Source organism: Dendrobates tinctorius, unplaced genomic scaffold, assembly GCF_039654945.1.
Source record: "Dendrobates tinctorius isolate UK_male_01 unplaced genomic scaffold, ASM3965494v1 ptg000177l, whole genome shotgun sequence".
Classification (NCBI taxonomy): domain Eukaryota; kingdom Metazoa; phylum Chordata; class Amphibia; order Anura; family Dendrobatidae; genus Dendrobates; species Dendrobates tinctorius.
In genome coordinates, this window is record NW_027361844.1 from 3,103,603 (window position 1) to 3,117,747 (window position 14,145).

General features: G+C 48.8%; 1 protein-coding gene across 2 annotated transcripts in view; it reads right to left on the reverse strand.

The window, feature by feature from the left end:
* The window catches only part of ORC2 (origin recognition complex subunit 2), a 90,758-nt gene that overhangs the window by 71,009 nt on the left and 5,604 nt on the right, over positions 1-14,145 (reverse strand). For both annotated transcript variants that reach the window (XR_012221385.1, XM_073551465.1), the window contains exons 2-6: positions 9,309-9,408; positions 6,906-7,055; positions 6,743-6,829; positions 6,202-6,291; positions 6,088-6,116 (exon numbers count right to left, since the gene is read on the reverse strand). Coding sequence is in view for 1 of the 2 variants with exons in the window: in XM_073551465.1 (XP_073407566.1) it covers positions 6,088-6,116; positions 6,202-6,291; positions 6,743-6,829; positions 6,906-7,055; positions 9,309-9,408 (456 nt within the window). In the remaining variant the exon portion in view is untranslated. The remainder of the gene's footprint in view (positions 1-6,087; positions 6,117-6,201; positions 6,292-6,742; positions 6,830-6,905; positions 7,056-9,308; positions 9,409-14,145) is intronic.

The window sequence follows — 14,145 nt, forward strand, 5'->3', positions numbered from 1 at the left end:
AGTGGGCGTCTGTAGGGGGGAACCAATCAGGAAACTCCCTGGAGAATAGTCCTTACTTGCGGCTTGTTAGCAATACGCCTTTGGAAAAACACTGAAAGCGCTGCCACCTGGCTCTTAAGTGAGCCTAGGGATAGCCTGGCGTCCAGACCCGATTGAAGAAAAACAAGTACCTTCGGGAGGGAATAAGGGAGTGGGACCTGTCCAAGGGATTCGCACCAGGTAATGAAAGCTCTCCAGGTACTTTAATAAATCTTGGCGGAGGCTGGCTTTCTTGCCCTGATCATGGTTGTGATGACGTCTGGTGAGAGCCCTGCTTGGGTTAGAACCCAGGTCTCAAGGGCCACGCCATCAAATTGAGAGCCCCTGAGTTCAGATGGTAGAACGGACCTTGTGACAGAAGGTCATGACGGTTGGGGAGACGCCAGGGGGCATCTGCTGTAAGTTGCACGACGTCGGCGTACCATGTACGTCTGGGCCAGTCCGGCGCGATCAGGAAGGTTGGAACTCCCTCGTTTGAGCTTCCTCACGACTCTGGAGATCAGGGGGAGGGGTGGAAAATTTACAGAAGCTGGAACTGGGTCCAGTCCTGCACCAGGACATCCGCTCCGAGCGACCGCGGGTGGCGTGTCCTGGCCATGAAATTGGAGACCTTGGCATTGAAATGGGATGCCATTAGATCCACGTCCGGGGTCCCCCAGCGATGGCAGATCTGGTGAAAAATTTTGGGATGGAGAGACCACTCCTCCGCGTCCATTCCTTGTCTGCTGAGGAAGTCGGCTTCCCAGTTGTCCACACCCGGAATGTGGACCGCTGACAGTACCGACCTCGTCTCTTCCGCCCAGTGGAGGATATGTGCCACTTCTCTCATCGCCTGGGCACTGCGGGTCCCGCCTTGGTGATTCACACATGCCACCGCCGTGGCATTGTCCGACTGTATCCGTATGTGAGAGGCTGCCAGCAAGCAATGAAAGGCTCTCAGTGCCAGGAAGATGGCCCGAATTTCCAGAATATTGATGGGCAAGGTTGCTTCCGCTGGTGACCACTTGCCTTGTGCCCTGTGATGTAGGTGCACCGCACCCCAACCTGTCAGGCTTGCATCGGTGGTCAGGACCTTCCAGTGACCTGGGAGAAAAGATTTTCCTCTTGCAAGCGAAGTTGGCTTGAGCCACCAGTGTAGGGACCTCCTGGTTGACAATGTCAACCGGAATTCCCTGTCGAGGGAGAAGGGATTCCTGTCCCAAGACTTGAGGATGGCAAGCTGAAGAGGCCTGAGGTGAAACTGGGCAAATGGTATCGCCTCCAATGCTGCTGCCATCCTGCCGAGGACTCTCATGGCAAACCGGAGGGATCGGGGAGGATTGCGGAGGTGTATGCGAACTCCCAGACGGAGAGCCAGTGTCTTGTCCCTGGGTAGGAGCACCAGACCTCTGGAAGTGTTGAATAGCATCCCTAGGAAGGTCAGGGCCTGACTCGGGGTAGTCGATGACTTTTGTAGGTTGACTAACCAGCCTAGGCGACTCAGAGTGTCGATTGTGATTGAGACACTGTCCTCGCAGTCCTTGAAGGTGGAAGCCTTGATGAGAAGGTCGTCCAAGTATGGAACGACTACAATGCCTCTGGAGTGTAGAACGTCCATGGTAGCTGCCATGACCGTGGTAAACGTTCTTGGAGCCGTGGCAAGCCCGAACGGGAGAGCCACGAACTGGTAGTGGTCCTGGTTGATCGAACCTGAGAAACCGTTGATGGGCGGAAGCAATTGGTATGTGCAGGTATGCGTCTTGTATATCTATGGAGGCGAGATATTCTCCCTGCTCCATGGACGCAATGATGGACCGAAGGGACTCCATGCGAAAATGACGGACCCGTACATATTTGTTGAGCTGTTTTAGGTCTAGTATGGGCCGGACGCTGCCTCCTTTCTTGGGGACTACGAATAGATTGGAGTAGAACCCTCGGAAGCGTTTGTTCACGGGAACCGGTACTACGACTCCTGCTTAAAGAGAGAGGAGACCGCTTGGTGGAAGGCATGAGCCTTGTCAGGCGGTTTTGGTGGAACAGATAGGAAGAACCGGTTCGGTGGACTGGAAGTGAACTCTATCTTGTATCTGGAAGACACTATCTCCCTGACCCACCTGTCTTCTGTAATAGGCAGCCAGACTTGCTGAAAGAGTAGAAGTCGCCCGCCTACTGGTGGGGTGTCTTCCGGAGTTCGTGAGTCATGATGAAGCGAAGTTCTGAGGTTTTCCTCCCTTGGGTTTCGCTTGGCCTGCTTTCGACTGCCAGGTCCTGTCCGGCCTCTGCACCGCCCGTGGGTTTTCCCTGCGTGGAGAGCGGTTACGATTTTGTGCTGGGTGCGAGACGGACCAGCCCGAAGAATTCCGAAAGGATCGGAATCGTGTTTGGTTACGCCGTTTGAACGTGCGTTTAGGTTTCAATTGAGGGAGAGAGGTACTCTTACCCCCAGTGGCGTTGGATATCATTGTGTCCAGCTTTTCACCAAAAAGCCATCTACTAAGGTACGGGAGATGCGTGAGGGACTTCTTTGAGGCCGCATCCGCTTTCCATTCCCGCAGCCAGAGGATACGCCGGATCGTGATGGCGTTTGCTGCTATCCACGCTACACCTCTTGCAGAGTCCAGGGCTGCATGAAGCATGTAATCTGCTACAACTGCTATTTGAACCGCTTGGTCCGAAAGCCCGGGATTTGAAGCTTGAAGACCATCTTGCAATGCTTTGGCCCAAGCCAGAATGGCCTTGGCCGCCCAAACTGAAGCAAACGCGGGGGGCCAGGGAGGACCCTGCCGCTTCGAAAACTGAACGAGCCATGCGTTCTATCTGCCGGTCTGCTGCATCCCTGAGGGTTGAGCTATCTGGCAGTGAGAGTAGGGCCTGTGCTGCTAGCCTAGAGACTGGGGGTCCACTTCGGGTGGGTCTGTCCACCCCTTTGTGTCATTCTGTGGGAAGGGGTACCTTGCTTCCAAACATTTGCGATTGGCAAATTTCTTCTCAGGCTGCGAGAACTGCTTAGTAAGTATCGTCTGAAACGCCGGGTGATTAGGGAAGACCTTAGGTGGTTTCAGGACACTTTCAAAGCAAATTTTGTGTTCTGGGGCTTCCGGGGTTGGATCAGAAATTTCCAGCACCCGATGGATGGAAGAGACTATGTCCTCAACTAGCGCTGTAGTGCTAGGGGGACAAGGTACCGCAGACCTCTCCGTTTCGTTGTCTGAGTCGGAGTCACAGATGCCTTCTGAATCTTGCGTGTCACTAAGGCGATCCCTGATGGGCAAAGTGGAGTGGAGGTCTGCTGTGGTCGCAGATCGCTGTGGGGATTTGCGCTGTCTGTCTCTGGTAGGGGATGGTCTAGGTGACCTGGAACTACGGTGTCTCTCCATGGAGGGGGATGACCGTGTGCTAAGGGATAATGCAGAGGAACGCGACGTGTGGGTCCGCTTACGTCTGGGAGAGCCAGAACCGGCCTGTCCCTGGGTGGAGCTGTCCCTTTGCTGGGTAACGCTCATAGCCGAGACATGACCCTGCAGAGCCTGGAGTAATGTGGAGGTCAGGTTATCTATGGACTGTGTCATAGACTGCGACATCTGCGTAGCCCATTCCGGCGTGGTAGCGGCCGCTGAAGCAATGATAGGGGCTTCCTGGGGCACTGACCCAGTATTTTGGATACAATCCTTGCAGTGCGGGTACGTGCTGCCACTGGGGAGAGTGGCTTTGCAGGCTGTGCAGAAAGCATAAAAACAGTCCTGCCTGGTTCTTTTCCTTGAGCCCGGCATAGTGCACAGAGGCTGGCTAGCAGAGGACCGTACAGGGGTGGCTACGCAGGGGAAACTATAGGAAAGCCTTCTAGGTAATATGGATTCACAGCCGAGTAAAGAGAACCCGGCTGTGATCTTACCCCACCAGTGTGACCCTAGGTCCAGCGCCGACAATTCACAGTCCTGTGCCCCCCGGAGACTGCTGGCGTTGCTGCTGCTGTATCAGACGGCGTCTGCTGCAGCGAAGATGGCCGCCGAGGAGATGAGGAGGAACAAGAAGGGGGCGGAGAGCTGAAAAGAGCACGCAGGGCTATGTAAAAGCGCGCCCTTTCTGCCTCGATCCACCCCTTCTATGACACTGTGGAGTGTCATATTTGTCATCCGGGGGGGGCGGGCCGGGGGGGCGGAGAGGAGGTGGCGACCTCAGCTAGGCCGAAGCCACGGCCTAAATTGGACCTCTATGCCCAGGAAGGGCTCCAGGCCAGCGCGGTAGTCCGGGGGGGGGCGGATTTTAACCGGACCCCCCCCCGGATCGAAAGGCAGGCTAGCGGCGGGGCCACAACCTGAAGCGGGGCCCTGTGAGGGGTCCCCCTGCGGTGCTGTAGACAGATGCTGCCGCATATACAGGGGCGCAGAGAGCCCTGTGTCTGCATGTGCTATGCCTGCCCGCACTCCCCCCGGCCCCGACAGGAGTCCGCAGCTGGCTGGGGTCCCTGGATGCTGTGCAGGTTGCCATGGAACAGACCCTATCTGCGGCGTCTCAACCTAATACCCCCAGAGGGGGATTAGGGAGGGTGCTGCTGTCACCGTCAGGGGGCTTCTTCCTCGCCTCGACCTCAACCCAAGACCGAAAGGGATTGGGGAAGGAGGGGGGTCTCAACTTCGAACCAGCACCCGCAGGACAGGGGAAGGAGCGACATGGGGAACCGCCATCTCAACTTCAACTGAGCACCCCATAATAGGGGGCCGAAGAAGGAGCCATGCCGGGAGTCTCACTAAGGCTACTTTCACACATCCGGTGTGTGGGGTCCGGCGGCGTGCGGCGAAAAGCCGGGCCGCCGGAACCGGCCTGCAGCCGTGACACCGGATGTGTGTGCGGCGAGACGATACGGCTCGGACATTATTAAAGGAGCCGCAGGACGAGGTGGACAGAGGCAGCCAATGAGACAGCTGCTGAAAGGGAGGTGAGGGGAGGAGAGGATAGGAGAGGGGAGGGGAGGAGAGGGGAGGGGGGTGGAGAGAGAGAGACATGGGGGGTTAACACTTAGTGTCCAGGCAAGAGAATCTCTCTCTCTTGCCGGGCACTTGTGGGGTTAACCCCACAGAGATCTCTCTCTCTCACCCAGACACTGTGAGTGTTAACCCCACAAGTGCCCGGCGAGAGAGATCTCTCACAAGTGTCCGGGTGACAGAGAGAGATCTCTCTCTCTCGCCGGGCACTTGTGGGATTAACATTCACAGAGTCCGGGCATGCGCTGTGGAAAAAGCCGGTCCGGCGCTGACAAAAAACGTTGCAGGGAACGTTTTTTGCAGATGCCGGACGGCTAATTTATGCCGTGTCCGGCAACAACCGGACACGACGCATAACCATCCGGCACGATGCGACGCCCATGAAAGCTTATGGGACAAAACCGGATCCGGTGCTGGATCCGGTTATTAAAAATTTCGCCGCATCGTGCCGGATGACAAAAACCGGATGTGTGAAAGAGGCCTTAGGAGACCCACTTTTCTTCATCTGTCATCCGGAAGAAAAAAAACGGAAAAAAAACAGAAAAAGGAAATATTCTTTAGGTGTGCCTCCTTGCGACACTAAGCAAAAACTAGAGAAGGCTGACGCCGTCCAGGGGTGTATACTGCAGAGGAGGAGCCAAAGTAAATCTTTTTCAGATTATGCATAGTGTCGCCTCCTAGTGGACAGCAGCATAACACCCATGGTTCTGTGTCTCCCAATGAGGCGACAGAGTAATATACGAATATGTATCAGATCACACGTCAGCATATGCAATAAACAGATGGAGTCTAGACTGTGACTGTCATTACATGGAATATCTCTAGAATCAGTGTTAGTAATAAAGGGAGGGAGATGTGACACATACTGTTATACATACACATAGGCATCAATAAAACCTCAATTATAAGAAGCATCAGATGGGCGTTTCGCACCAAGCTTCTTCAGAGGGTTTAAAGTAGTAAAGTGAATTTTTTCCCATATTTACAGGAAATTTCAGTGTAAGGGAAATACCACGTTATAATTTATAACTACATCCTAGGGACTACTTGTGTTTTACATTATGAAGATGGCATGACATTTCCTTACCTTAGAGGGAGTTTTATTAGTGGATTTTTCTGTGAAATGAAGCAAAGAAAGTTACTTATTCATGATAATCTGCTGGCAGGTCCTCATACAATAATCTTATATGGAGTGACATACTGTTGCAGCTTGCAGGACTGATGGCTTCTTCAGGACTATCACTTGTGGAGAACGTCACAGTCTTACTAGGTGTACGGGCCATTTCTGAAGCTGCAAAAGAAAAAGAAAAAAAAAAAAAAAACTTGTCGTAATTAATAATATGCACTTCCGTATGGAATGTATGTGTTATCAGTAATTCTAACAATAGATGAACGACTCCAGATTGCATCAGTTACATAAGAGACACTGCAAAGAAATTAAATTATCCATGCAACCCATGTAATCAACCAATATTGTGCATCGGGTCTTTTCGCATTAGGACTGTATACCACTGTTACATTGCCCATCTTTACCTAGAAATTTCCTCCAATATTCAAAAAGTGTCAAATTTAGCTAAAAAATATCAGAGTCTTAGTAGCAAAGGCCAAAATTAAGTGGTGTGGGAGGAAAACCGGGTGTTTGACCACAGCCTACATCCTCCAAGCACTGAGCCACCAGCAAACTCATGGGACAATTGAGAAAACTTCAGTGTAAACAGGTTACAAACAATATAGACCATTACCGAGCTGTGCCATTTTATTGGAGCGCTTTACTGTCTGGAAAGAATACACGTCTCCTCCTCCTGTCACAGGTCCCTCCTGCAAAATATCTGCAAGTGGAAAGAACATGCCACATGTCAGAATCCCACGGCAAAGAACCCCACTATCAGCACCGGCTGAACTTACCAATCGCATCTGTTCCTAAAACATCCACATAATCCTTTTCCTTCCAAACCTCCAACGTTTCATCATCTGCAGGAAGCTTTTGAAAACTCTTTGCCAAGCCCTTCATGTTACTGACGCGCTGGGCAGTCGTGCTGTTTCGAAGTTGGACCCCTGAAATGATGGCCACAATTTAAGAGACAGTTACGTAGTTATTTTACAGGATACAAATTTTACCCAAGTATTTTCTCACCCCATGTGATGGTGACGAGAGACCAGCATGGAATAATCAGCAAGAGGGTATGTTTTACATATCTACACAAGTCCAGTTACAGCTTCTGTATTACTCTATCATTAGATTATGTATAACCTGCAATGTCATTGGTTTTGAGAAAAGCAACCAGGCCTTTTTAAAATAGTGTCCGCCACTGTTACCTCTTGTGGTACAGCATTCCACAGTCTGACTGCACCAACCGTAAAGAACCCCTTCTCATATAGATGTCTAAATCACCTTTCCTCCACACGTCATGAGTGCCCCAGAGTTCTGTGAAAGGTCTTTGGAAGTAACAGGTCATGTGTCAGCCCTTTGTATGACCATACATAAAAATGAGATCTCCTCTGGGGCGTCACTTTTCTAAGTTACGCAAGGCCAATGTTTCCAACCTCTGATCATATGAGAGGCCTTCCATCACTTGTAATAATCTAGTTGTGTTCCTTCAAACTGAGTCTAACTTTCCAATATCCTTTTTAGAATGTGGATCCCAAAGCAGAATCCCATATTGAGATTCCCTATATGCAATACGTTGTATCTAATGAATAGAGAGAAACAGGATTGTAAGGCCACATTCACACAATCAGTATCGGGTCAGTATTTTACATCAGTATGTGTAAGCCAAAGCCAGGAGTGGAGCAATCAGAGGAAGAGTATAATAGAAACACGTCACCACTTCTGGATTTATCGCCCACTACGGGTTTTGGCTTATAAATTCAACACGGCCTTAGAATGATGGATCACGTCTTCAGTCAGGCCATGGTTTAATTTCACATGCAGCAAGTCCATCTATCAATTCTCTTTATGACTATATACCATAGTATTACTGTAAATAGTGAAAATGACAAGTCTCCTATGGCACACAGCCACAGGCTGGTCGTCAATGTAGAGACCACATGACAGATGTGGGGGATTCACAGTCAGGCCCGGCTCCCCAGCACTGCTGTCTGCTGTGCTCCAATAGCAGGAACGGACCCAATGACTACGAGTGACAACACACCGAACCAGGCTGCAGCTGTGACCTCCTCAGTAGATGCTTGCAGTTTCCCCTCTATGACACAGCTGTGATTTGATTGGCCAGCATCATACGAGAGAAAACACAAACTCCCACCGAGAACTTCAGTGGTGTAAGCCAAGTTGGTTGAAGGAAAACCCCACATAGTAGGCACTCTTTATTACCGGGGGGCACAAGTTTGGAACGGAGAGTCACAGATGAAAAATAAATACTAATTCAGCATAAATTAAACAGCTGCAATTGGAGATCGTCAGCTTAACAGAATAAATCTGGTAAAAAGTCCTCTAACACAGGCACAGATAAAATTCTGGTTGCTCGTAGTCTACACTGGTAGATGCTTAGTATAAACAGATTTATTCTGAAGTTTAATAGGGAAAGTCTCCAGGAAGCTTCCTGCACAGGAAGATGTTATCTCACCAGGACGGTCTGTCCAGATGTACAGCCTTCAAGGCACAGAACCACAAGCAGAAATAATGGCTCCTTCGTCATACTCCACTAGGAATAACTCTCCGCTTGCTTCTCACTTTTGGAATACACTGGAGGTTATAGTGTGTGGGTAGTATTCCCCAAATTATACCTTCGTCGGCAGCACTGGATGTGCGCTGCAGTATAGACACACAGTGCCATGTACGCTGCACACTGTATTTGTGTTACCTTTTCCTGTGGAAAGGAAAATAATAGTAGTCTAGGCTTTCCTACACAGTGGAAAATAAGTCTATGCGTACAGGTCCAGTATATGCCAAAGGTGTGCTCATGTGTGAATGTGGTCTCCTTGGTCTGCGGTCACACAAGCCCAAATTTGGAGAAAATTGGGTTAATTATTCAAATGACACTGAGTAAAAAACATCTACATTTTCTCTGTTCTGTAAATCCGTGGAAATCGGACTGCAGTCAGATGTCATCCCAGTGCAATCCGATGGTCTTCATTGACTTGCATGGTCAAGTGTGATCTTAATGTCGGATGCTGGGTTTCTTTCCTCGGATAGACTCAATTTGGGGAAAAAAATAGGACATGTGCATGACCCCATAAAATAACATGGGGACGAGTGATATCCTTCAAAACAACGGCTAGCACCCATCTGATTATTACGCTCGTCAGCATGAGCCCTTAGTGTGTGAATATAGCAGAAGAGTCACCCACCATCTTGTATATCGATGATATGCTCCAGGACATCTTCATCTGCCACAAACTGCACCTGGGGGGTCCTGCTCCCGTTCTCAGCGCCATGACTCATTCTCCTCTATAACAGAAGCAGATATGATCTTATTAGAAGACAGCGGTGACAATCACAGCAGGGTATAAAACACCAGACTTCTGCCTAGAAAGCAGCACATTACATCTGTCACCTGGAACACCAGGCTGTAACTGTGATTCGGGGGCAATCTGCCGTGTGTACAGAACCCTACGTGAGCCTTCATCAACCTCTACAGCAAAATGGCCCATGGGAAAACACTCTAATGGTCACAACCTATCCCTGGAATAAATGATGGAGGTCTGACTGCTAGGGGATCTCCGATGAGACCATGTCAGTCACAAGTACAGAGGTCCCTGTAAGAACAGAGCAGTAGAGCACAGATTACCGGGGCATCTCTGCCAGTCCCACAGACAGCGATGTGAGCAGTGGTCACATAACACCAGAGTCCCTGTAAGAAGAGAGCACAAAATACGGGGGCATCTCTGACCATCTCACACACAGCGATGTGAGCAGTGGTCACATAACACCGGGGTCCCAGTAAGAACAGAGCGGTTGAGAACAGATTACGGGGGCATCTCTGCCAGTCCCACAGACAGTGATGTGAGCAGTGGTCACATAACACCAGGGTCCCTGTAAGAACAGAGCAATGGAGCACAGAATATGGGGGGGAGGGCCATCTCTGGCAGTCCCACAGACAGTGATGTGAGCAGTGGTCACGAAACACCGGGGGTCCCTGTAAGAACAGAGCAGTAGAGCACAGAATACGGGGGGCATCTTTTTTTTTTTAATTCGTTTATTGAACCAAAGCAAGGGTATACAATATGCAAAGTGACAATGATAAAAATACCATATAACACATATACATTCCACAGAGCATTAATGTCAAACAGTGTATGTATACCAGTTGTGTATAGAATAAAACATACTGTCAATTGCCTTACAATAGTCTGTGTGTTATTATTCAAATAATAAAGCCTGCCAAACCTCTAAACCATTACTACTACTACAAAACAACAACTGTTTGCAGCCTATGTCCATATAGTTAACTCTTATCGTGCGATATCTCTGTCCTACAATGTGAGATGAGAGGAATTCCACCTCTCCCATATCTTCTCAAATTTACTCGGGCACCCTCTGTTTTGGTACAGCGTACGCTCGTACGGTATGATCGAGTTCACCAATTCAATCCAGGCCCTAAGGGAGGGATCCGAACCCCCCATCCACCGCAGTGCCAGCACCTTCCGCGCCATAAACAGCGTCTCACGTAAGAAAATCCCCGTATAATGTCCCCATGTCTCGTCATCCCACACCCCAAACAGACAAACTAATGGCTCAAAGGGAACAGGAATCTGTACCAGGGAGGTTAATAATGACGTCACCTCTTTCCAGTAGTGTGCTATAATCGGACATTGCCAAATCATGTGAACAAAATCTGCATCTGATGTATGACATCTCAGACACTCCGAAGATTGGAAGCGGCCCATCTTAAAGAGTCGAGTCGGAGTCAAATATGATTGGTTTATAATATAAAGTTGTATCATTTTATTGTTGATTGACGGAGACACCTTAGTTGGTGACTCCAGGATTTCCTCCCACTCCTCTCCCCGTGTATCAGAGATGAGCCTTTCCCATTTCCCCCTAAACAAGCATATGGCAGATTCCGTCCCCACCAGTAGCATGTGTGTGTACAGAGAGGAGACGAGACCCTGGGGACCCTGTGATTTAAGAATGCCTATCAAGGGTAGAGACGAAATAGCATTATTCATACCAACATATCTCATGTGCGACTCAAAGGCTGATCTTAATTGCAAATATCGGAAGAATTGTGACCTCGGGACATCACACCTAGCTTGTAATTGTTCAAAAGATAATAGTGTACCGCATTCATATATATCCCCTATCGTAGAGACATTGCACTGAGGGCAGAATTCAGCAGATGGGTGGGCAAGCAGTGTCGGAAAATATTATTCCATAAGGGCATTTCAGCTATGATATCACTAAATCCAACCACTCTCTTAATCTGTCTCCACGCTAATCTTGCCAGACGAAGCATGGGTAGCAGATGTGGGACATTTACTTTCTCCAATTCCAAAGACCCCAGCGGGGGAGTCAGCATGTGCGGCATGAAGCAGATGGCTCTCAGAGTTAGGAAGATGATTACCGGGCATCCACTTATTTATAGCTCTGGCCTGTCCCGCCAGATAATACAGAAAAAAATCCGGTAGTGCCGCCCCCCCCCCCCTTTTTTTGGCCTTTGTAGGGTGGATAGCCTGAGCTTGGGCCTGGCCTTCCCCCATATAAAAGACAATCTGGGAATTCAAATTAGTGAAGAAAGACTTAGGCACCACCACAGCACTATGGTGGAGAAAATAGCTGATCTTAGGGAGTAGTATCATTTTAATTAAATTAATGCGTCCAGCTACAGACAGCGGGAGTTTGCTCCAGATCGCAAATTTGACTTTAACCATTTCTAGTAATGGATATATATTAAGTTGCAGATCAAGCGTGCTGGACTGAGAGATATGAACACCTAGATATTTAAAATGTGGTACAATAGGCAGCAAGGAGAGAGATTCCCAAGTCGCGGCATCGGGGCATGAGAAAGAGGCATCAGAGCAGACTTCTCCCAATTTATATACAGGCCGGAGTATCTACTGAATTTGTTTATAGTGGCAATCACTTCCGCCAGTGTCTCCTCCGCCCTATCCATAAATATTACCATGTCATCAGCATATAGGCCTATGGTATCCACCCGATCTGCTATCTCTATACCCATAATATTAGGGGAAGTTCTTATGCGAATTGCCAAAGCTTCTATTGCAAGAGCAAAGAGGGCCAGGGAGAGGGGACACCCCTGACGAGTCTCCCTGTGCAGAGAAAAGGACTAGGAAGTGGAACTATTTACAATGACACGGGCCCTAGGTTACATATACAAAGTATTAACCCATTTTAGGTACCTATCCCCAAAACCACATTTCTGCAAGCATGCGTGGAGGAAAGGCCATTCAAGGGAATCGAAGGCCTTGGCTGCATCCAACGATGCCAATGCCCACCTATTGTCCGGCATCAGGGAACTATATTGGACCACCGATTGAACCCGTCTAATATTAATGGAGGTGCTTTTACCGGGCATAAAGCCAGTCTGGTCAGGATGTACAAGTTCCAAAATAATTGAATTTAGCCTAGTAGCCAAGATTTTCGTAAAAATTTTGTAATCCACATTTACTAAAGATATCGGGCAGTCCAGAGGGTCCTTCCCTTCTTTCTTAAGCACTATTATATTAGCTTCATAGAAGGACTCCGGCATGACCCCCCGATCCCCCGGGACACCAACAAAAGTGGCGCCAAAATCTCCCGGTATTTCCTGTACAGCTCAATAGGAAACCCATCCGGCCCAGGGGCTTTCCCAGAGGCCATATCCCTCATAGCATCTTCTATCTCTTCCAGAGTGAACTCAGCGTCCATAAAGGCCCGCTGAGAAGCACTCAATGTGGGAAACGTTATATCTGATAGCTAGTCTAGACACCCCGGGCTATCAATGTCACCCCTTGAACTGTACAGTGAGCTATAATAATCATGGAAACATCCCATTATTTCTTCCGTCGAGGACACCAATGTACCGTCTGAGCTGCGGATCTGTAGTATTGTGTTAGTTGTATTATGCTGCCGCACCAAATAGGCCAGAAATTTACTAGACTGGTTTCCTAGTTCAAAGTAGGACTAGCGAGTAAAGAATAATTTACATTTGTACTTGGAGTCTTTATGCTGAGTATATAATCTTTGGGCCGTCAACCACTCCACTCTATTACCACTAGTTTGATTGGATATGTAAGCGGCCTCTGAATCTTTCAATCGTTGCTCTATTTCATCATCCTCCCCCGACGTCACCCGTTTGATGTAGATCGTAGAAGATAGGCAGCCCCTCAAGTACGCCTTAAGGGTGTCCCAAAATAAATTAACATTCCGGGGTCCGGGGTGGGAGGACACGAAAACATGTAATTGGTCAGTTGTTCTGTCAGGTGGATGAATGGCAAGTATATTCTCTTGTCTCTGGGTGGCGCGTCCTCCATAGGTCTAACCATCCACTACCTTCTATGAACTGTGATAATTGGGATGTAGCTGCTGTCAGGGTCCCACCCTGTGTCCTGTCATCTAGTCTCAATCTGTTGAGGCGATTATTCATCACCAAGTTAAAGTCCCCCATACAAATGACATCTGCGTCTGGGTAATTCAAAGCAAAACTCAATGCTTTCTGGAGAATTGACGTACCCGCTGGAGGGGCATTATAAACACACAGAATAACATACTTCCTAGAGTTGATCAGTGCATATACGAATATGAAGCGCCCTTCAGAGTCTCTCCGGGCCTCCCGGACCTCCCATCTAACGTCCTTGTGTATTAGTAATGAGACCCCCCTGGAGTAGCTGGTGTGAACTGTATAGACCACTGAACCCACGGTTTCTGCACAGTCCGAGCCGTATCTCCGGTCAAGTGTGTCTTGACCAGAGCCACAATGTGAGGGTGATAGTGCCTGATTTGTGAAAATACTTTAACCTTTTTCCAGGGGATTTGATACCCCTCACATTCCACATCATGCATATTAATTCAGAACCCATCTCCACTTATCAGGGCATGTTGCGTATCAGCGCCTAAGTAGAACTCAGAGACATCACATAAATAGCAATAGTTTCCATTGGCTGAAACTTCTACCTAAGTAACACTTAAAGCTAAAACTAAAGCTTTTGGAAAAAAGAAAACAAAATATAAACCTAACTCATAACA